The sequence below is a fragment of the Eurosta solidaginis genome, chromosome 3, assembly GCF_040869045.1.
Source record: "Eurosta solidaginis isolate ZX-2024a chromosome 3, ASM4086904v1, whole genome shotgun sequence".
Taxonomy (NCBI): Eukaryota; Metazoa; Arthropoda; class Insecta; order Diptera; family Tephritidae; genus Eurosta; species Eurosta solidaginis.
Window position 1 is genome coordinate 268,896,626 of NC_090321.1, and position 24,117 is coordinate 268,920,742.

Below are 24,117 nucleotides of genomic sequence, written 5' to 3' on the forward strand. Positions count from 1 at the left end.
AGAGAGAACCTCATAGTTATAACAACTGGCATGTGGTCAGAGTACTCTTTGCTATCAATGTGGAAGTCATGAACAAGAGGAACAACATTGTATGGGCAAACAGCATAGTCAATAATAGAGCTGCCAACTCAAACTATTACAATTAGCTGGTAACATTTTCTTCTATTATATAAATATTATATTTAAAACTTGCTTTTACTTATACCACAATTAGTGGAGGGCAGGCTTGAGTTTCCGGCGAGCAAAATAGGCATTTAGTAGTTGGGGCCACTCTAATAAAAAATTTTGCGCCTAGATCAGAAACTGTTTTCTACTTCATATATATTTATTTTTTTATCAGTCTACAAATTAAACATTTATACAGACCAAATATACAGGCACTTAGTTTAAAGATATAATGTACGATATAAATAACATATGCAGTCATCAATTTTAAAATAATATTTAAAGAGTATTAATTAAACGCTTGACAATTTCAAATTCAAAACTTAGAAGTAAGCAGAAGTTAAAACGTAGTAAATGAATTCTTGTAAGTATCTCAAAAAGACCTCACACAACGTACTCATGAAGCGAAATTGACAACAACAGAGCAAATTAATAGTAGACAAAATTTATACAGAATAGAATTTATATAGAATAAATTGGAGTACATATGTACATATAAAAATAATGATCACAACGCAATTTCGAAAACAAGTTTCCAGTAACTGGTACTTTCATATTTGAAACAGAGGGTTGAACAGTATTATCACGCTTTAGCGTTCTTTGCTTCATTTCAAATTACAAATTTAATGTAGTTAAAAGGTATTTTTTATTGCCAAGAAACGAGTCGCAGACGTCTAAATTTTTACAGTGTTTGTTAAAATCATGACATAAACAGCGAAGTGGTTCTAGATGGCCTAATAGGAACGTTAAACTTAATTTCAACAAACAAAAATGGACTATTTATCGAGCCTCTTATTAATTTAACAACAACTAAGACGCCAAACATCTCCCCGCGGCTGTAATAGTTTTAACCGGCTGCAAGAGGGGGGGGGATGATTTTTAGAAGGGTCACATGACGAAAAGCAAAAAGCAGCTTGTCAGAATGACCCTGATAACGCGGATTCCAAATTATTGAAGCGTATTCCAAAGGCATTATTAGTTTGATATCATCAAGTTACATCAACGGCTTGCAGCGCTGTAAATACTAGGAAGGTCATTAATGAACTACAGGAACAAAACCGGATCAAGGTGGCTGCCTTGAGGAACACCAGAAGTTACTTTTATGAACCGAGACCAGCAATTATTAAATATAACTGTTTGTTTTCTTTCCTTCACATAAAAAGAAACCCAAGAGAGGAGCAATGGAGGAAATCCTAACCGATCACGTTTGAATAAAAGTATAGAATGAGAAACTTTATCAAATGCCTTCCTCAAAACAGTATAAATAACATGAACTTCACAATTAGTCTTAAAACTTGTGGTTACAAAGGTTGTAAACTCAAACAAGTTGGACACTGTTGACTTACCCTTGCAAAAGCCACGTTGTGAAAGGTCAATTAATGAAGATACTCTAAAGGCAATCTGTTTTGTGATAATCGATTCAAATAGCTTAGGAATAGTGTTCAGCTTAGCTATTCCTCTATAATTTATAACATACGTCCTGTTTCCATTTTTATGCAGTGGTATTATGAATCATTCTTTCCACTTCTTGGGAAATATCCCTTGCTTCAGGGACGTATTGAACAAAAAGGCTAGAGGTCGATATAAGTATCGAGCACAAGATTTCAGCACAACCGACGGAATTTGATCCGGACCACTAGAGTAAGCAATTTTAAGATTTTCTAGATGAGTTAAAACATCGTCAGTACATATATATGGGACTGTCTGGGAATTCAGAAGAGACAATCTGAAAGGATAATTCGATGACGGGTAATCATAGCTATTTGAATAATTAGATTTGAAGAAATCCGCCAACATATTAGCAATTTCGAGGCTGTCGTTTGAAATCTGATCATTTAGCTTCATTGTAGAAGGAAACCCTTTTATCTTCCTTTTCGAATTAACGAAGCTGTAAAACGATTTAGGATTGTCAAAAATTTGGCTCTTAATCCTACTGATATAGTTCTTGTAACAAATTCTGTTTAACGTGTTATACTTGTGACGTAAAATTGAGTAGGCGTCATAGGCAGTCATTGATCCAGAAAGCTTGTATCGTTTGAATGAACGCGTCTTTAGATTTTTCAGGCGTTTCAATTCTTTAGTGCTCCAAGCCGATGATGACATTGCAGTGGTTTCAGATATGGGTATGTATTTTTGGAATATTCCGTATAATACATTATTAAAATTGGATATACTCACATCAATATCCCCCTCGTACGCAGGCCAATTTATTCTCGACACTGCGAGTATTACTTTAGACCAATTAGCTTTTCTAAACAGAAATCGATGAGGGGTCTTTCGCACTACGTTGCAGGTATGCTCAGATAGATTGTGAGAATCCATAAATATAGCGAGAGAAAGATGATATACATCTTCGGGCAGGGCAAGGGGATCGCATTGATTTAAAAAACAATTTGATGAATCGTCTGTAAGAATTAAATTCAAGCATTTACCGAATTTATTCTGAATGTTGTTCACATGAAAAAGTCCAACATCGGCTAACTCATTCAGGAAATCGTAGAGGATAGCGCGACAAGAAGTAGGGACTAACTTCCCTTCGATAAGACTACATGTCACATATGGCAGATTAAAATCGCCAAATACAATGACAGAATCACAGGCCCTGGCAGTACTGAACACAAATTTCATTAAGGAATGATTCAAATAGAAGGAAATGTCAGATTGTTGGGGAATGTAGCTGGCTATAAAATATTTGTAGGTTGAGGAAAGTTTTACTCTCACACAAAGTAGCTCAGCATCCTCAAAGTCAGGAAAATGTACTTCCTCCGCGGAAAACCTAGAGTGAACGGCAGTTAACACACCTCCACCAGCTCTGGCCAGTCAGTCTTTCTAAACACTTGAAACGAACTCGATAAAACTTCAGCATTAAATACTGTTGGTTTTAGCCAAGTCTCGGTAAAAACGAAAACGTAACATAACATATATTTTAAGGATACATTTAAAGAGAAACGTCACGAACATTTTTTAACAGATTTTTGATCGACCACTCACAAATTGTCTTCAATATCCATAGACGGGGGTCCAAGGAAACCTGCAGTTTCAAGGGGGTGGACTACAGAGGAAGGGATGTTAGAGGCGTTGATTCCACATTTCCATTTTAAAGATGGTTGGTGTCATGTGGCGTCACATGGTAAGCAGGGCATACATTATGTATGTTGGCGTTGATTCTGGATAGGTACGAGTTTAACATGTTAGAGTATCCAGATCGAAGTTGAACTAGAGCGACGCGTGTCGCCATAAGGAGATTGCTCTCCTCGTCTGCGAGTTCAGGGTATTTAACTTTAAGAACGGCGATAGATTCCTGGCATAGTGGTCCGACGCCTTTTTGTGGATATCATTGAGGACCTTTTTGTGTGGTGGCGTATTTCCTCATAATGCTTGCGGAGATGACTTCCCAAAACCCTGAGAAGCGGCGCCTCATTAATAGGATGTTTATTGGGATGCCCAGATTTCTTTATATTCAAGAGACACTGTTTGTTTGGCATTTCATTTCTTTCCCTAATGGGGAGTACTCTCGCTTCACTATGTAGGTGGTGCTCTAGGGACCTAAGAAGACAGCCCGTGTCGGTTCTGAGAGCGGTGTTTATGCAGGCCTGTATTTTCTTCCAGTGAGTAGCCTTTAGGCTTGGTGACCATATCGGGGACGCGTAGCATGCAATCGGCTGGCCAATTGCTTTGTAAGTGATAATGAAAACGTCGTTTGAAAGTAAGAATAGGAATGGTAAATGAGAAACCGTCATAAGGAAATTAGAACAGTTACGCTGTTGGAAATAAGATTTGTTAATTAGAAAACGTCGAATGTAAACGCGAAATCGTCACATGAAAATGATAATAGTCAATTGTAAAGGCGCAGGCGTCATTTCGATATGATAAGAATCATTTGTGAATGAGAGAGTGTGAATTAAAAATGCGAGAAATTTAAGGAAAGGATAATGGTTAAAGCGTAAAATATAAAACATAAACTGAATACCCAGTAAGAACAGTACGGGTTAATGGATTAGTTTCAAAAGTGACACACTTGACTACAAGCTTGGTTTGGAGCCATACGGCAGACTTGGTTAATTTTGTGAGAAAATCGGGCAAATTTACAATCACTTTCTTATTATTTAAGAATTCATGAGCTTAACACCGGCTTATACTGAATAATCAATTATTATGTTTTTCTAAGAGAAACTGAAAAGAAAGAAAGAAACATTTACTGGCATATTGCCACGGTACCATTTCGAAAACCGCCACGTAATCTACATAACACACAAATCAATATAGAGACAGAATGTTTCAGTTGTATTGCTGGTGTAGAAATGAGATAAACTGAATTAAGCCAGGCAACAAATACAAGCAGGATATCCTTGTGGTTGAGGCAACTGCGGTTTCACCGTGTGATTCGCGGTTCGAATCTCGGTGAAACCTTTGATAACATTACGAAATTGGTTTATGATGAATACGTACGTTTTCGTAATGGTACCATTGCAATATGCCAGTAAATGTTTCTTTCTTTCTTTTCAATTTTTCTTAGAAAAACATAATAATTGAATATTCAATAACTATAAGCCGGTGTTAAGCTCATGAATTCTTAAATAATAAGTATAAATTGAACACACCATTAAATAAGCAAACATAAACAAGCAACACTTTCGCTAAAAGAGCGCACTCTCTCAATATTTTTGATGTTTTCACTCATTTCCACTTATAAGATTTTGGATAACAGTTTATTTATGTGTCTCTTTTACACCTCTCGAGAGGTTAAAATTGACTTGAGTTTCAGTCAAGATTTGCTTACAGGGTATGTGAAGGCGTCGTTTGTAATTGCTAGAAGCAGCCCATACATTCATTTTTTTTTTGTGCGATATCAGTGTCTGAAGTGTGGTCGCTCGACCGACAAAAAGGGTCAGATGATGCTGATGCTTAAATTTTTAGATTATTTGGTGAATGGAGCGAAGAGATCAGCAACTGAAGGAGACAGCGCGATAGCATTCCAACATGCAGTTTCGTTCAATGGAAATGGTCTCTCACTCTGATATTTGTGAGTGGGAACATAGGATATTTCACATAAACTGTAATTATTCTTAGTTGATATGCCTCTTGCCATATACATACATAGCTTATATCCATTGCAATTTGTATATTTTGCATTACAAATTACGCTTTCGCATTTACAATCGACATTTCCTACTTCTATATGACGCTTTCGTATATGCTACGGAGGGGTTCGGAACTATAGAAATTGTACCATGAACTAGAGATTTTTCCTACAGGGCATGTACTGAATAATATTATCGTCCTTTATTGAATTTCTATTTCCATATGAATTGTGAAATTTGTCAAATAAAGTGTTTACGGTACTTGTCCGTTTTTGAAATTAACATTTTTGCATAAGAGGCAACAAGCTAGTTCAACTTATATGTATGTTTGCACAAGTACAAAATTTTCACACCGGAAATTTCACCATAATGAGCAAGAACGCAACACGAACTTGTATGAAAATATTTGTACTTTCTTAAATTCGTTGCATATTTTCAGGAGCACTGGTAAAACTCAAAATGCTGCTGCTTCGAAAACATCCAAATAGTTTCAACCACCAAAAAATTTGTTGCATAAAAAAAAGATTTTTTTTTAGTTCATGTACTTGTACACTAAAAAGACAAAAATTAAGTCTAAACAAAACAATTTCTGACTTTTAAATGCAAAAGTAAAGTATTTAGCCGTAAACAAAGCATTTGCTGTTAAAAATTTGGTTAGACAGCCGCAGAAATTGGCTAAATAAATTAAGCGAAAGGCATTCACACTATTTTGAAAGATACTTAGAGGGAAGTTGCCAAAGGGCTTGCTTGTTATAATTCTAGATGATGAAGGGAGCTTCAAAGTCGATAGTTTGTAACCGTGCTGCTTCCGTCAAAATAAATGGACTAATAAATAAAAATGGTTCGGAAGATTGGATTTTTTTACTATAATTCCAATCTAATCACAATTGAACAGTAAATTTAAACTCTTGCTCAAATAATAAATTGCTTAGTCAAAAAGGCGGAAGTGCGGAAGGCCTGCGTCGCTTTCTATGCTTGTAAAGCGATGCTCGGTAAGAAGTGGGATCTCAGGCCGAAGATGATTCTTTGACTGTATGAGGCAGTAGTGCGGCCAGTGCTGACGTATAGCTCTATAGTGTGGTGGGAAACTCTTTGCAAGAAGTACAACCTCACCAGCCTACAGAAGGTCCAGCGTACTGCGTGCGTTGGCGCCACCGGAGCCTGCCGCACCTGCCCCACTGCGGCTTTGGACCCCATCTTAAACGTGCTTCCGATACACATGTACATACTATGCACAGCGGCGCAGACCGCACTGAGAATCAGATAATCTGGTTGTTGGAAGGATACTCAGAAGGGGCATAGCAGTATCCTTAATCTACTCCCGACGGGAGTACTAAATTCCGAAATAGATGATAATCCCCGCAAACTTCAGTTTGAGGGCAACAACACCACTGTCATTCCAAGTAGGGATGATTGGAAGAGGGGAGCGGCTCCAGGGGGAACGGCATACTAATCTACACTGATGGTTCTAAAATGGTCTCAGGGTTGGGAGCTGGAATCCCCTCGCATTTCCTAGAAATTTCTACGTCGCTCAAACTACCGTCATACTGCAGTGCATTTCAAGCAGAAGTCCTCGCAATTTGGCAGGCCTGTAAATTACTCGAGGCCAGGAGCATAACTGGCAAAGCGTCTATCCTTTCTGACAGTCAAGCAACAATTAAGGCGTGAGCTGCCATATACTAGCCAAAAGCTGGTAGGGTCATGCAAACGACGCTCTGAAAATATCCATTATGTGGGTTCCGAGACATAGGGGAATCGAGGGAAATGAGATGCCTGACGAACTGGCACGCAGATGCTCAACAGAGGGGGGTGAGGGAATAACCAGTGTCGAAGTACCCCTGGGGGTGGCCAAGGGAGATATTCGAGATTTTTATGTGAACAAAGCGCAACAAAAATGGAAGAACACCGCGGGTTGTGCGATTTCGAAAGCAAATTGGCCGGACTACAACGAAAGGAAAACAAGGTATATGCTGGGGAGATCCAGGGCCGACACCCATAGACTTATAGCGGTCTGCACTGGTCACTGGGCTTTAGGCACGCATGCGGAAAAGATGAGTAGTCCGCACAATGACCACTGCAGAAGTTGTAAGGACATAGATGAAAACGAGACTGTCGAGCACTTGCTGTGTAAATGCCCGGTTCTAGCTAGAATCCGTTTAAAATCATTCGGAAGCCCTTTTTTTGAAGATCTAGGAAGATTAGCGGAAATAGGGATGGCAAACATTCTTGATTTTATAAACAACTCAGTCTGGTTGTAAAACATATCCATGTAGTACTCAGTAGGTTCAGACGAGTTTTATGGCATCAAAACGGCTTTTCATTAGCTACTTGGGCGCCCAGGCATTACACCTACCTACCTACCTAGTCAAAAAAGGGACAGTGCCGCGCCCATTTTAAAAAATTTTAATATTTTCCAACTTTTTGTGGTACTCCATTTAGAAAGTAAAATACCATTGATATTAAGCTCTGTTTTGCAAAGATATAGCTTATTTCAATCATCCACGACCCTTTCAAAAATCTTTTATATAAAAGTGAGCGTGGTCCTTAACCGATTTCGTTAATTTTTCTTTGGAGCAGAAAGGCAACACAAAATTGTTGAATTGATTTTATTCCAAGTGGGTGGTGCTACGCCCATTTTTAACATTTTTTTTCAAGTTTTTTTCAAGAGTTTTCATATCAGTCCACACATCAAATTTTAACATTCTATGTGTATTATTTGGTAAATAATTAGGGTTTTTGTGTTTTCCATAATGTTATATATATAAAAAGTTGGCGTGATTATCATCCGATTTCGCACGTTTTAAATAGCGATAGGAGATGAGTTCCTAGGAACCCATATACCAAATTTCAGTAAGATATCTTAATATTTACTCGAGTTATCGTATGCACAGGCAAGCGGATGGACGGACGGACATATTTAAATCAATTCCTTTTTTCATCCTGTGCATTTTGATATATGGAAGTCTATATTTATCTCGATTCGTTTACGTCGTTACGATCAACCGTTATGGTGCCAAATTTAATAAACTTTGTGTGCAAAGCACGCTGAGTATAATAAATAAACTAAAATAAAATGTCCCTGATGATGACTTCAGATTGAAGTCGAAATATCGACCAAAATTTAAATTTATGAATATAAAACAAACTAAAAAGGAAGTTTTATTCAATAACCGCGGTCTTTCATCTCAACCAATCTAATTAATTATAAAATAAAATAAAATAAATTAAAATAAAATAAGTGAGGGAAAGGAAAGCAATAGAAAAGACAGAAAAGTAAAGGAACGAAAGGAATGGAATGGAAAGGAAAGGAAAGTAAAGGAAAGGAAAGGAAAGGAAAGGAAAGGAAAGGAAAGGAAAGGAAAGGAAAGGAAAGGAAAATAAAGAAAGGAAAGGAAACGAAAGGAAACGAAAGGAAAGGAAAGGAAAAGAAAGGAAAGGAAAGGAAAGGGAAGGAAAGGAAAGGAAAGGGAAGGAAAGGAAATGAAGGAAAGGAAAAGGAAGGGAAAGGCAAGGAAATGAAAGGAAAGGAAAGGAAAGGAAAGGAAAGGAAAGGAAAGGAAAGGAAAGGAAAGGAAAGGAAAGGAAAGTAGATAATTTTGTCCTTTTTTGCAGTGTTCACTGCGCTCACCTTGCACTCGAAAGTTCGAATCAAATCCCAAAGATAAATAGATGTATAACCAAGGAAATTGTTTAAATATCGAAATTGGTATATTTAAATAGCTTGCGATTGCGCGCCAAGATCGACTGTATGGTACAAATTATTACAAAATTGTGAATTATGTTTATATATGAATGTATATGTGTGGTGTGACAATTTATGTGTGTGAATGTGTTAGTGTTAGTGTGTGGTGTGTTAAGTGGGTGGCAGGGTTGCGGTGTTGTGGGTTACGCGAGCTTAGGCAGAAAGGAAAGGAAAGGAAAGAAAGGAATGAAATGGAAAGTAAAGGAAAGGAAAAGAAAGGACCGAAGGGCACTGGTTGAATTTCAACTACTGGGCGAACTCTAGTAGCCTCAAAAGGCCTTAAAAATCATATAAACAATGTTTTACTAATTATGGTATGTAATTCATTTATTTTCAGTAAATCTTGACCGGAGCTAAACAAATCAGTTTAAATTAAAATGAGTAGCGTCATAAATCTGGATAACCACGATAAATTATTTGTCACATCTACTACCATAATGATGCCCAATAATAACAACAATAACGGTAAAAATTATTTGTTATTTATATATTACAACTTAACGCAGTTTTTTGTTTTTGCAGAATCTGAAAATAATCGCCAAAAGAATATCAATGTAGGCGCTACAGTTATCGAAATCGGTGAGTATTTTCGAAACCTACCCGGTGCATTTTTTATGCGACAATTTTTTTATTTTTTTTTCAATAATATCACATCTAGGTCAGAAAAAGACCATCCACTTATTTTTCGCAACGCAATAAAGGCCTCTCTTGTTCTCATCTACAGATTTTGTTACAATTTTCGCATCGAATTTGTAGGTTAGGTTCAGTTGAACTGGTCTGTCTGGAGGACCTCGCATAGGATGAATGAGTCTATAGTGTTTCCAGAAGTTTTTTTTAATGCCCAAACTGAGAGCCCCTATCAAAACCAGGAGCTATGTTATAAAATAGCTCAACCATCTTTGCAAATACTAGAACCTTTCTAGAACCTATGCCACTTCTGTTCTTATAGATGTATCACTTCTAAAATCTGTAGTCATAGCCAGCGGGCACTTGAACAAAGTATGAACGATTGTTTCTTCCTCCAGCCCAGTTCCTTCATCTGCTGTCAGTACCTAGACCTAATTGGAGAGCACGTGATGTCAGTAGGCAGTGTGCAGTCAGAATACCCGTGCCATGAGCCTACAGTCCCGCGTGTTAATGATTAGAGTAACTTTGTTAGTCTAGGGTTGTAAGACCTGCACATGATCTTCGACATTTTACAGACCCGCGCTTGGGTCAACGCCTTTCCTGCTTGTCGATCGTATAAAACTCTGGCCTTCTCTTAATCTTCTTGTTGAGGCGTCTACGGTATAGGCTTCGAGTGATGCGCCCTTTTTAGTTAGCTCATCCGATTTTTCATTCCCATATGTACTGGGACCCAACAAAAATGTAAGTTTCGCCCTATCCCTATTCTTTCCCGGGATTAATTACAATCTAACACTCTTTTAGATGCTGTGCTATGAGAGATTATTGTCTTGATTGCTGCTTCCCTGTCAAAATAAAAGTAGACGCGGCTGCGGTTTGAGCTATTCTCTTCCAGTATTTCTACTGCTTTGGTTACGGCTACTACTTCCGGCACTACACTACCGCGATATGACAGCTTGTAAGATTTGTTTATTTCCAGATCAGCACAGTATACCGCAGACCCTACTCCATCAATTACTTTGGAACCATCGGTGTACACGTATTGACTCGTCTGCCATTTTGGAGTCCTTGCGCGTAGTTTGCTTTCGAATGGCTCAGAGAGATCTTTTCCAATCCTTACGGAGCTGGTTGTGTTGCTCAACGTCATTTGGCAGAGCCTTTTTAACTTTGCAGGGAATTTAAATTTAGGCTGCTTTGAAGTCGACGAAAAGATGGTGAGTGTCGATTCTCTTATCTTATTTACCAGCTCTAAAGGCGCACTGATAAGGCCCAATCAATATGTTGACTATGGGCTTCAGTCTTTCGCACAGTACGCTATATAGAACCTTATATGCGATATTAAGCAGGCTGTAGTAGTGGTAAACTACATGTTACTTGCTATGAAAATACTTGTTATTATTTAACTTTGCATGTTTTTAACATTCAGATTTCTAGTTACTTTTATTATAATCAGCTGAGCATAGCTCACAGAGTATATTAATTTTGTTCGCATAACGGTACCCCGCAACGGCATAAACTAATCGAGATAGATAAAGGCTTCTATATATCAAAATAATCTGTGCGATAAAAAATAGCCATGTCCGTCCGTCCGTAAACACGATAACTTGAGTAAATTTTTAGGTATCTTTATGAAATTTGGTATGGAAGTTCCTGGGCACTCATCTCAGATTACTTACTTACTTACTTAATTGGCGCTTAACCGTCTAAACGGTTATGGCCGTCCAACAAGGCGCGCCAGTCGCTCCTTCGCTCCGCCAACCGGCGCCAATTGGTCACACCAAGGGAGTTTAAATCGTTTTCCACCTGGTCCTTCCAACGGAGTGGGGGCCGCCCTCTACCTCTGCTTCCATAGGCGGGTTCCGATAGAAACACTTTCTTGGCCGGAGCATCATCTTTCATTCGCATAACATGGCCTAGCCAGCGCAGCCGCTGCGTTTTAATTCGCTGGACTATGTTGATGTCTGCGTATAGCTCGTACAGCTCATCATTAAATCTTCTTCGGTACTCGCCATCGCCAACGCGTAGAGGTCCATAAATCTTTCGAAGAACTTTTCTCTCGAACACTCCCAAAGCCGCTTCATCTGCTGTTGTCATGGTCCATGCTTCTGCCCCATATAGCAGGACGGGTACGATAAGTGACTTGTAGAGTATGATTTTCGTTCGCCGAGAGAGGACTTTACTTTTCAATTGCCTACCTAGTCCAAAGTAGCATTTATTGGCAAGATTGATTCTTCGCTGGATTTCAGTGCTGATGTTGTTGCTAATGTTGATGCTGGTTCCCAAATAAACGAAGTCTTTTACTATTTCGAAATTATGGCTGCCAACAGTAGCGTGGTTGCCAAGGCGCATATGCGCTGACTCTTTGCTCGATGACAGCAGGTACTTCGTTTTGTCCTCATTCACCATCAAACCCATCTTTACCGCTTCTTTTTCCAGCTTGGAGTAAGCAGAACTAACAGCGCGGGTGTTTAGGCCGATGATATCAATGTCATCAGCATATGCCAGTAATTGCACGCTTTTATAGTATATTGTTCCAGTGCGGTTAAGTTCTGCAGCTAGTATAATTTTCTCCAGCATCAAATTAAAGAAATCGCACGATAGGGGGTCACCCTGTCTGAAACCTCGTTTAGTTTCGAACGGCTCGGAGAGGTCCTTCCCAATTCTGACTGAACTGATGGTGTTGCTCAACGTCATTTTGCACAGCCGTATAAGTTTTGCGGGGAAACCAAATTCAGACATAGCGGCATATAGGCAGCTCCTTTTCGTGCTGTCGAAGGCGGCTTTAAAGTCGACGAAGAGGTGGTGTGTGTCGATTCTCTTTTCACGGGTTTTTTCCAAGATTTGGCGCATTGTGAAAATCTGGTCGATGGTAGATTTACCAGGTCTGAAGCCGCACTGATAAGGTCCAATCAGCCGGTTCACGGTGGGCTTCAATCTTTCGCACAATACACTTGAAAGGACCTTATATGCGATATTAAGAAGGCTGATTCCACGATAGTTGGTGCATTTTGCAGTATCCCCCTTCTTGTGGACTGGGCAAAGAACACTTAGATTCCAACCGTCGGGCATGCTTTCGTCCGCCCATATTTTGCTAAGAAGCTGCTGCATGCGCCTTACCAACTCCTCGCCGCCGAACTTGAATAGCTCCGCAGGAAATCCATCAGCGCCCACGGCCTTGTTGTTTTTCAATCTGGTTATTGCTATTCTAACTTCATCATAATCGGGCGGGGGGACATATATTCCATCATCATCGATTGCGGGATCGGGTTCTTCATCTCTGCGCGGTGAATTGCTGCCTCCATTTAGGAGAGCAGAGAAGTGTTCCCTCCATAATCTAAGCACTCTCTGGACATCAGTTACAAGGTCGCCGTTTTCATTCCTACAGGAGTTTGCCCCGGTCTTAAAACCTTCCGTCTGTCGCCGTATTTTTTGGTAGAATTTTCGGGCGTTATTCCTGGTGGCTAGCAGCTCAAGCTCCTCGCACTCACGCCTTTCTGCTTCTGCTTTTTTCTTCCTGAAAAGGCGTCTCGCTTCCCTTTTCAACTCACGATAGCGTTCACACACTCCTCTTGTCGCGCTCGCTTTTAACGTAGCCCTGTAGGCAGCGTCCTTTCTTTCGGTTGCAACGCGGCATTCTTCATCATACCAGTTGTTTTTTCGTGGCCGCCGGTAACCAATTTTTTCCTCGGCGGCAGTATGAAGTGCTTTGGAGATATGCTCCCACTGCTCCTGTATTCCTTCAGGATGAGTTGTGCCCTCAGAGAGCAGGTGTGAGAGTCGAGTTGCGAAATCATTGACAGTCTGTTGTGATTGAAGCTTTTCGACGTCTAGCTTTCCTTGTGTTTTTTGTTCCTTGTTTTTAGCCGCGTTGAGGCGGGTGCGTATTTTGGCTGCAACGAGATAATGGTCCGAATCGATGTTAGGTCCTCGGATCGTTCGCACATCTAAAACACTGGAGGCATGCCGTCCGTCTATCACAACGTGATCGATCTGATTGCGAGTATTTCGATCAGGAGACAGCCATGTAGCTTGATGTATCTTTTTATGCATGAACCTCGTGCTTGATATGACCATGTTTCGAGCACCGGCAAAGTCAATCAGCCTCAGTCCGTTAGGAGAAGTTTCATTGTGTAGGCTGAACTTTCCGACTGTAGGGCCAAAAACACCTTCTTTGCCCACCCTGGCGTTAAAGTCGCCAAGCACGACTTTTATATCATGACGGGGGCAGCGCTCGTATGTGCGTTCTAATTGTTCATAAAAAGTGTCTTTCACCTCATCGTCTTTCTCCTCTGTCGGCGCATGGGCGCAGATGAATGATATATTAAAAAATTTTGCTTTTATTCGAATAGCGGCGAGACGCTCGTCCACAGGCGTGAACGCCAGCACTTGGCGACAAAGTCTCTCTCCCACCACGAATCCGACGCCGAAACTGCGCTTATTCGCATGGCCACTCCAATATATGTCACAATTTTTGATCTTCTTTCTTCCTTGCTTCGTCCAACGCATTTCTTGGATGGCGGTGATGTCAGATTTTGCTTTGACGAGGACATCAACCAGCCGGGCATCTGCACCAATCCCATTCAGGGAGCGGACGTTCCAGGTGCATGCCCTCAATTCATTGTCCTTCAAACGTTTGCCATGGTCGTCATCAATAGAGAGTGTATTTATCCGAGGCTTGTTGTTATATTTCATTGGAGTATGGTTTTACGTGGCGGGTCCCAAGCCCAGCGCACAACCCGCTCAGCGGGGGTGAAAATATTACTTGGCACGTTTATATAGCGAGCCGCTTGCTCCAAGACAGACGCCCGCTTGCAGCCGCACCTAGAGGTGTACAGACGCTGCCGATGAAATCTCCCCCGGCTAGCCCTTAAACCGATTATGTCAGAGTGGCCTAGCCAGGTTGTCGCATTCTCACATTAGCTCACCGCTAAACGGGTGTTTAGCGGCTACCCAGAGGATACTTGGCCGCAAGCGACCGGCAGTAGTGAGCTGCTTGAACTCATCTCAGATTGCCATTCAAAATAAACGAAATCGGACTATAACCACGCCCACTTTTTCGATATCGAAAATTTCGAAAAACCGAGAAAGTGCGATAATTCATTACCAAAGACGGTTAAAGCGATGAAACTTGGTAGGTGGGTTGACCTTATGACGCAGAATAGAAAGTGGGTAAAATTTTGGGCAATGGGTGTGGCACCGCCCACTTTTAAAAGAAGGTAATTTAAAAGTTTTGCAAGCTTTAATTTGGCAGTCGTTGAAGATATCATGATGAAATTTGGCAAGAACGTTTCTCCTGTTACCATAAGTATGCTTAATAAAATTTAGAAAAATCGGATGAAGAACACGCCCACTTTTAAAAAAAAAATTTTTTAAAGTCAAATTTTAACAAAAAATTTTATATCTTTACTGTATATATGTAAATTATGTCCTCATTCAACTCCAATAATGATATGGTGCAACAAAATATAAAAATAAAAGAAAATTTCAAAATGGGCGTGGCTCCGCCCTTTTTCATTTAATTTGTCTAGAATACTTTTAATGCCATAAGTCGAACAAAGATTTACCAATCCTTTTGAAATTTGGTAGGTGCATAGATTCTAGGACGATAACTGTACAAACACATTATAGAGTCACCCCTGGACCACCTTTATGGCGATATCTCGAAAAGACGTCCACCTATAGAACTAAGGCCCACCCCCTTTTAAAATACGCATTAACCCTCTAACCAGTAAGAGTGCCTCAGGGCATGCATCACAAATATCAAGATTTCCGTGTGAAAAAAATATTTTTTCTTAAGAAAATGAATTTAACTCTCTCGCCCATATTTCTAGTGAAATTTCTTTCTCAAATTAAAATAAAATCGGTTTTGTGCGAACAGGTGGAGAAAACGGTCGTTTTTTTGGATAAAGAAATTTATTATTTTCAATATCAAAACTTTTTATTTTTGAGAAGTGCGCGGAGCTTGATAATTTTTTTCTTTAAGCTGTGCTCATTAACTTGCTGATTTGATATCTAAAGTTTTAAAATAAGTGGAATTTTCTGCCCGGCAGTGCAAAAACTAAAGGGTGCCTCAGGGCACTGTTGTCGTTCAGCGTGAACTTTCCTACACATTGATTTTATTAAAAAGTGTTCTATATAGTCGGTTTTACTTTTATTTCATTACTTGTTTTCATAAAGTTAATACAAATATACTGTTTTTAAACCGCTGTACGATGTCGCGTGTGAAATTTTCGAAGTTATCGGATGAAGAAATCCATGAAATCATGGAATCGGTAGTGACAAGTGATGAAGAAGATTAAAACAGTGGAATAGACTCTGGTTCTCTGGACCACGAGCCAGAGGAAATAAGTCCAGAGGACGAACACTTGATATTCAATGCCTTCGAGGTCTGGATACGAGTGCAAATTTTTTCAACGAGGCAGCCAATTATCAGTCAGAGATACTGCTACTGCCGATGAAGGTGGCATTCCATCAACAGATGCGATTACAGCAACCTACACGGCATTGACGTCAACTCCAATTCAAAGAAAGAGAGCTCGTTCGCCGTTACCAAGACCCGAAGGCACCGGTCCAGCCGTAGTGCCAACCAATGGTGGTTTTGTTGGAAGTAAATATATCTCCCCCATCTTTGCTCATGGCGATCTTGCTTTATATTTATTTTATCAGACGTTAAAACAATTTCCAAAGATTCCGCTGAGTTTAGCAAGTTGATGTGGCGCAATACAGCTCTTAAACTTCATGTAAATGAGGTCGCATTCCGTGGATGCACACGTTTACCTGACAACATAAAAGAGCTTTCATCTCCCTGCCAATTATTTCTCTATTTTTTTCTAAAGAAATAATTGATATGATTGTTCAGGAGACTAACCGGTGTGCTCTTAGTGGGGACATGAACTCAAAATTCAATGTGAATGCCGATGAAATATGTCAAAACATCGGAATTCATTTATATATGTCAATATATCGATACCCGAATTTAGAAAACAATTGGGGAAAGAACCCTTTCGAACCCATTCGTAAAACAATGCCATTGAAATGATCTGAAGCTATAAAAAGATTCTTACCATTCCGAGATGAGGAAGGAAAGGTAAAAAAAGGGCAACCAAGTTATGACTCGTTATTTCGGATACGTCATTTCTCGGATCTTCTCTACGAACGCTTCGACTCAATCTCAAAACATGGTCCACTGTGGTAAGCTTCTTCTATTTGTCAACTCGCAGAAATTATCAGGTTTTATTTCTTTTCTTGATTAATGTCGATGAGCAAATGTGCTCAACGAAAATGAAACACCATCTAAGACAATATATCCCAAACAAGCCCCACAAGTGGGGTGTCAAATTGTTCGTATTATGCGATTCGTATGGTTACGCATATCGGTTTGAAATCTACAATAGCGCAGGAGACAATATTATTCTACCAAATTGTCCCAATCTAGGCAGTTCAGCAAATGCTGTAGTTCGGTTATCCCAAACTGTGAATGACTTCATGTACCATAAAATTTACTTCGACAATTTCTATACGTCGTTACCTCTGTTGGTTTATTTGCGTGCTCGTGGCATATTTGATCTTGGAACAATTCGAGTGAATCGCATCCCAAATTGCAAATTGCCACCGGAAAGTGCTATAGCAAAGGAAGAGCGTGGGTTTTCAACAGAGTACGTGGGCTCTGCATATGGAATCGATATTAGTACTCTTCTGTGGAAGGACAATAAAGCGGTCAGGCCGGCTTCGACTTATGTAGGAGTTGAGCCATTCGAACGAAGCAATCCGAATGAGCAAACGATATGACAGGAAGAAGAAGCAAAACATTGAAGTCGATTGCCCACAAATAATTAGGGAATACAACAGCCATATGGGAGGCGTCGACTTAATGGATGGTTTGATGGGACGATAACACGTGAGAGCCAAGACACGTGATGTAAGGACGCGCCATTTTTATCATTTTATTGATATGGCTGCAACGAACACTTACCTTCTTTATAAGCGAATAAATATAGAGAAGATAAATGACTCCAGTAATATTTCTGACGAAGAAGAAAAGATTTTACAGCTGCCTGAATTCAGAGAACAAATCGCTGCTGCTCTTGTGAGCTACAATCAAAAGCGTTCGGCGGGTCGTCCATTTTCAACAAGCCAACCAACCACTTTACCTGATTCTCTAAGTGTAGGCAGAAAAGCTGCATATCCTGTTGGTGATGTTCGCTTCAACAGTAATGCCCTCTTCCGAAATGGCTTGAGGAAAAAGGTGGTAAAAAATGGTGTAAACTTTGTAAAAACTCCCAAACTCAATGTGTCTGCGAAGTATGTAATTTACATTTATGGTGCTCCGTCACGAAAAATTGTTTCGGGGAATATCATACAAAGAAATAATCTATTTGTGTTATTATTCATTGTTTATTAAAACTTATTTCAATAAAAACATTGTTCCCTACTACAAATTGTAAGTGTTAATTTCTTTGCTCTAACCTACAAGAGTGCCTGGAGGCATTGTTTCTTATTTCTCACCTGGCAGACAAACGAAACGACATATTGACGGAATTAAGTTTGTTAAGTCCTAATTAAGCTAGAAAAAAATTCCCAACCGTTTCCGATCATTATTTAAAGTTTGCTGGTTTGAGGGTTAATACATTTATACAGACGAAAAAGCAAACACTTAACTAAAAAATACAAGCGCATAGTCAAATAAAATAAGTTTAAAATTTAGTTGCAGCTTTTATATGTCAGGCCACAATGCTTAATTAAACGTTAAACAACCTCAAATTCATGAAGCATACAGAAGTTAAAAAGATATTTATTACAGAATTATAGGGGGTCGGAACCCATTCGATTTGACCTACGTGTTTAAGGTGGTAAGCAGATATTTTTTAATTCCGAATAGCGTGTCGCAAGAGTCTAAGTTTTTACAGTGTTTTGAAGAAGAAATTACCGCAATTAGTATCCAACATGGAAAATATTTACAAAGTGCGCCACGAACCGCTGCCTCATCCAGCAGATTTTCAAAACATCGCCCCTCTGTGTGTTTACTGTTTCCTAACCTGATAAAACAAATTTAGGATGTAAGAGACTCGGTGAATTATGAGGTTATTACTGAAGGAAACGGGTATTTTGAGAGCTTTGAAACCCCCTATTATTTGGAAGTACCAAAAAGTGGAAAACCCTGACCTAAATGTGCAGAGCTTATATGGGTATGTAATGGAATATGAAATATTTAATGACTGAATATATATAATTTATGCAATAAGTCACGGAAGTATCAAACAGCCCTCGTTGTTACTCGATACGAAATTGTTTTTGCTTTTAATAGCAGAAAATTAAGTAAAATTATATCAGCGTATTCAAAGTAATTATTTCGAGTTATTATTTCAAACATATTCCGACGCCTTCAATCAGTTTTAATCATCATTGAATATTAAAAGCGAAAATGAATTACAATTATTCAGGCTTATTAATGGCAATCCATAAATAGACTTAGTTGTTGTTGATAGCGCGCTAGTATTAAAATAATGAATCTTTAAAAGGTTATATTCCCTGTAGAGAAAATTAGAGACAGTCGCGCCATGTTACAGTTCCCAAGTTTGATGACTATCGCCGAAGTGGTGCTGGGCGGTACAGTTGGCAGCCACAATTGTACCACCATTTAAAATTAATCAGTTAAGGGCAACGCCTACGTTAGAACCACTTACGACGCAGCTAGTTTAGAACGCGTCCAAAAGCCCTGCATAGGTGGTAATTTCCATTACGTAGGGCATCACAATTGATTTTATCAATTACTTTCTTTTCTTAAATAAAAAAATCAGACTCCCTGAAGAAGATGCGACAGCATCGAAGAGCGTAGGAGGAAACGGGAAAAAAATTAAAAAAAAATTGTTTGCTTTAAATTCATCCGCCGTAAAGCTCCAAATCGGCACGTTAAAAGTATCAGTTGAACGCACTGCGCAGTCACTCACACTCACATTCACCAAATGCTTCACAAACAAGTGAAAATCGAAAGTAAAGAAATAAAATGTAATTAAAAATTGGGGATCGCTCTATTTAGACTCTTCCCTTTTTTGAAACGCTTATAGGTTAAGTTTTCAAACCCTTAAATACTTCCAGGTGAGGTTGAATGGGTCGGTCAATAAAGACTTCACATAATCTGCATATGTCCACAGTTTGAACAGAATTTGTTTGACGACCAAACGGAATCGCTCCATCCTAATGACAAATACTAGAAGTCTTATAGGACCTATGTAGCCTTATTGCCGCATCGAGATTTGACAACCCTGCCGCCCCTAGTAGCTGGAGCTTTGACCTCGCGAGCGCAGGACATGAACACAGAAGCTGCTCCAGCGTTTCTTCCTGTAACGCGAACTTCCTAAATCAGCTGTAATTTAAGAGGCCGAACTTATGGGAGTGTCACGCGAGAAGGGAGTGTCCACTAAGTGTGCCCATCGTTAGCCTTTAGAGATAAAGCAGTTTCGGGAGTCTAACGTCGTAGGATTTGTACACGATCTTAGAAACGCCGCGCTTATGTCCGCGCCTTTCCTGCTTGATGGATCGTCTGCAACTCCTGCCTCCTTTTGATTTCTTCCAAACGGACTGGGACGTCTACCGTCGTTTCATCGAGCGCTGCATCCTCCTTTGGCAACTCATTAACTTTTTCCTTACCTTCTATCTCAGCATTGATGCAGTGATCTGGCAACCTGTAAGACGTACTTATTTCTGTATCGTCAAAGTAAACAGCGGACCCAACCCCTTCCGTTATTTCGGAACCAACGGTATACACCTGTTTAGTATGCTCTGCCGCCTTCGCACGCTTTCGCCTACCATACGGCTCTATTGTGGCCCTAAGATCTTTCGAAGCTCAGGCTCCGAACCATGTTGTCGGTTCGCCCCATATTTAATGGCGCTATACTGTTGTAGCTATACGGCCTGCACTCAAGCTGCCCCGAGGTCTTAAGCCCCGTTAAAGTTGCTAAAACGATATTTTTGGCCATTAGGTCCGCAAGCGAGATGTGTAGAATGGCATGCAATGCTGCATTCGGGATAGTTTTTAGTGCTCCCGTTATGATTATCATTGATAATTTTGATACCCCTCTAGTTTATTGGTATACGTGCTTTTGTGTGTGGTGTCCACCAGACAAAGATCCCATATCAAACTATGGTTTGACAATTGCCGTAAATACCCAATGTGAGAGTTTGGGCGATAGGTCCCACGTGCAACCTAGCATCCTTACTTATCCATATTTAGGCTTAGTTCTATAAGGGTCCTTATATTTTCTAGTAAATAATACTAGATCGCCTTTTACGGCGTAAGCGGTTAACCCGACTCCAGATATGTACATATATCCCGAAGTGCCTAATCCATCAGAAAACTGATTGTTGGTAGATATGATAATACAATTATTTCTAGCTTCTTTTCCGAACTCAATTTTTTCAAATAGCTAATATTTTCGGTCCCTTCTATGTTTGTTTTATTACGCATAAACATTTATGACTAGGAACTTTGGACGCCTTTTAAAGTGGAGTAGCTTATCAGTTCAAAGATTAAATACACAATAACTAACCGGTTTCAGAAAATCATGACTTTGTATGAAATTAACATTTTTTAATAACGGCCTACATATTAACAGGTAAGCTTAATTGAAGTTAAGTGAGGATACTTCAGCCAATTCGCTCAATTCAATCATTTATAAAGCAATTTTTACTGAATTTTTTATAGTATTTTTGTAGTATGGAACAGGGTTGATTCATTTTGAAATGAAACAAATCAAAATAAAAAATAAAAAATTATTCATCATTTTAAATTTTCAAATTGGTGAATAAAAAGTTATTTTTTATTCAAGCATTTCTTGAATAATGAATAACATTTTCTCGCTATTCAAAATATTCTGATTGATGATAACCGCTCATTATTATTTTTGCAAAATTTTAATAAAGAGTTGAGTTATTATTCCTTATTTACAAAATATGGAATAACAATAAAATTTTAGTTTTTATTCAGTTATCCAAAAATAAAAAAATAAACCATCGAGATGCCCTGAAAATATACCCATATGCGTAACCAGTCCGTGTGTAGTTCTGAAGCTTCTAAGGGTGATATTGAGATGTTTTCGGGGAGTATTTGTGGGGTTTTTTGGGGGCGGTTGGGGGGTAATTTCTGGGACACCCTGCGGATCCTCCCGGGGCCTATTGGGGTCCATTCCAGGGGCTCCCTCACGATCCTTCTAGGGTTTTGGGGTCATTTCGGGATGACTTTTGCGACTCCCTCGAGGTCTTTTGGAGGTCATTTTGGCATGGTTTAGGGGAGTACCACGGGCTCCTCCCGGGGTCATTCCGTGATCTTTTTGGGACTCCCTCGGGATCATTCCGGGATGATGTTGGAGACTTCCTCGGGGTCATTTCGGGATGGTTTTGGGGACTCCCTCGGGGTCATTTCGGGGTCATTCGTAGGTCATTTCGGGATGGTTTAGGGGACTCCCACGGGGTCATTTCGGGGTCATTCGTAGGTCATTTCGTAATGGTCTTGGGGACTCCCTTGGGGTCATTTCGGGATGGTTTTGGGGACTCCCTCGGGGTCATTTCGGGGTCATTCGTAGGTCATTCCGGGGTCATTTCGGGGTCATTCCGGGATGGTTTTGGGGACTCCCTCGGGGTCATTTCGGGATGGTTTTGGGGACTCCCTCGGGGTCATTTCGGGGTCATTCGTAGGTCATTCCGGGATCTTTTTGGGGCTCCCTCGGGGTCATTTCGGGGTCATTCGTAGGTCATTTCGGGATGGTTTTGGGGACTCTCTCGTGGTCATTTCGGGGTCATTCCGGAATGGTTTTGGGGACTCCCTCGTGGTCATTTCGGGGTCATTCCGGGATGGTTTTGGGGACTCCCTCGGGGTCATTTCGGGGTCATTCCGGAATGACCCCGAAATGACCCCGAGGGAGTCCCCAAAACCATCCTGGAATGACCCCGAAATGACCCCGAGGGAGTCCCCAAAACCATCCCGGAATGACCCCGAAATGACCACGAGGGAGTCCCCAAAACCATCCCGGAATGACCCCGAAATGACCACGAGGGAGTCCCCAAAACCATCCCGAAATGACCTACGAATGACCCCGAAATGACCCCGAGGGAGTCCCCAAAAAGATCCCGGAATGACCCCGAAATTACCCCGGGGGAGTCCCCAAAACCATCCCGAAATGACCTACGAATGACCCCGAAATGACCCCGAGGGAGTCCCCAAAAAGATCCCGGAATGACCCCGAAATGACCACGAGGGAGTCCCCAAAACCATCCTGAAATGACCTACGAATGACCCCGAAATGACCCCGAGGGAGTCCCCAAAAAGATCCCGGAATGACCCCCAAATGACCCCGAGGGAGTCCCAAAAAGATCACGGAATGACCCCGGGAGGACCCCTTGGTACTCCCCTAAACCATGCCAAAATGACCTCCAAAAGACCTAGAGGGAGTTGCAAAAGTCATCCCGAAATGACCCCAAAACCTTAGAAGGATCGCGAGGGAGCCCCTGGAATGGACCCCAATAGGCCTCGGAAGGATCCGCAGGGTGTCCCAGATATTACCCCCCAACCTCCCCCAAAAAACCCCACGAATACTCCCCGAAAACATCTCAATATCACCCTAAGAAGCTTCAGAACTACACACGAACTGGTTACGCATATGGGTATATTTTCAGGGCATCTCGATGGTTTATTTTTTTATTTTTGAATAACTGAATAAAAACTAAAATTTTATTGTTATTCCATATTTTGTAAATAAGGAATAATAACTCAACTCTTTATTCAAATTTTGCAAAACTAAGAATGAGCGGTTATCATCAATCAGAATATTTCGAATAGCGAGAAAATGTTATTCATTATTCAAGCAATGATTGAATAAAAAATAACATGTTATTCATCACTCAAGTTTTCTTGAATAATGAATAAAAATTTATTTTTTATTTTTTCGTCAATGGTTATTCAAATTTGTTGATAACGCCCATCCCTGGTATGGAAGTCTAATAGCGTTTTCTTTTCTGAAATAAATTGTTGCCTAAGTAAATGGTAAAGCCTTAATAGAGTTACCCCTACCCCAGAAAATGTTCAACTTTTATAGTGCATACAAAGAACATTTCAACTCACCATATTCACTCAAATTAAGAGAGTATATGTGGAACTTAAGAACGAATTGAGAGTTTCACAGAGTTGCACTGCCACACCGCCATTTTATACAGGGTAAAAGTGTAACGCTTTTGCGTTGCGAGCAGACAACAATTTTCAAAAAAGAAGGAAATACCCCGTAAAGGCGTTGCCTGTTTTTTAGAATAGAACAACAACCCTAGCGCGGCGTACAAAAAGCGTAAAACTTTAAGGCTCCATTACTGATACTTAGCATAGACTTGACTTGACTTGAGAACTGTCACTTACAGTTCTGTTAATTGAACATTGCATGTTGCTGATTACTCAAAACTTGGCAACACTTAACTTGACTTAAGCTCCCATTACTGATACTTAGCATAGACTTGACTTGACTT

The 24,117-nt window shown here is 40.1% G+C and overlaps 1 protein-coding gene across 5 annotated transcripts in view; it reads left to right on the forward strand.

Annotated features, from left to right (window-relative positions):
• Window positions 1-24,117, forward strand: part of Aldh-III (Aldehyde dehydrogenase type III) — a 659,088-nt gene that overhangs the window by 552,103 nt on the left and 82,868 nt on the right. For all 5 annotated transcript variants that reach the window (XR_010951341.1, XM_067776411.1, XM_067776412.1 and 2 more), the window contains exons 2-3: window positions 9,326-9,453; window positions 9,511-9,567. Coding sequence is in view for 4 of the 5 variants with exons in the window: in XM_067776411.1 (XP_067632512.1) it covers window positions 9,366-9,453; window positions 9,511-9,567 (145 nt within the window). In the remaining variant the exon portion in view is untranslated. The remainder of the gene's footprint in view (window positions 1-9,325; window positions 9,454-9,510; window positions 9,568-24,117) is intronic.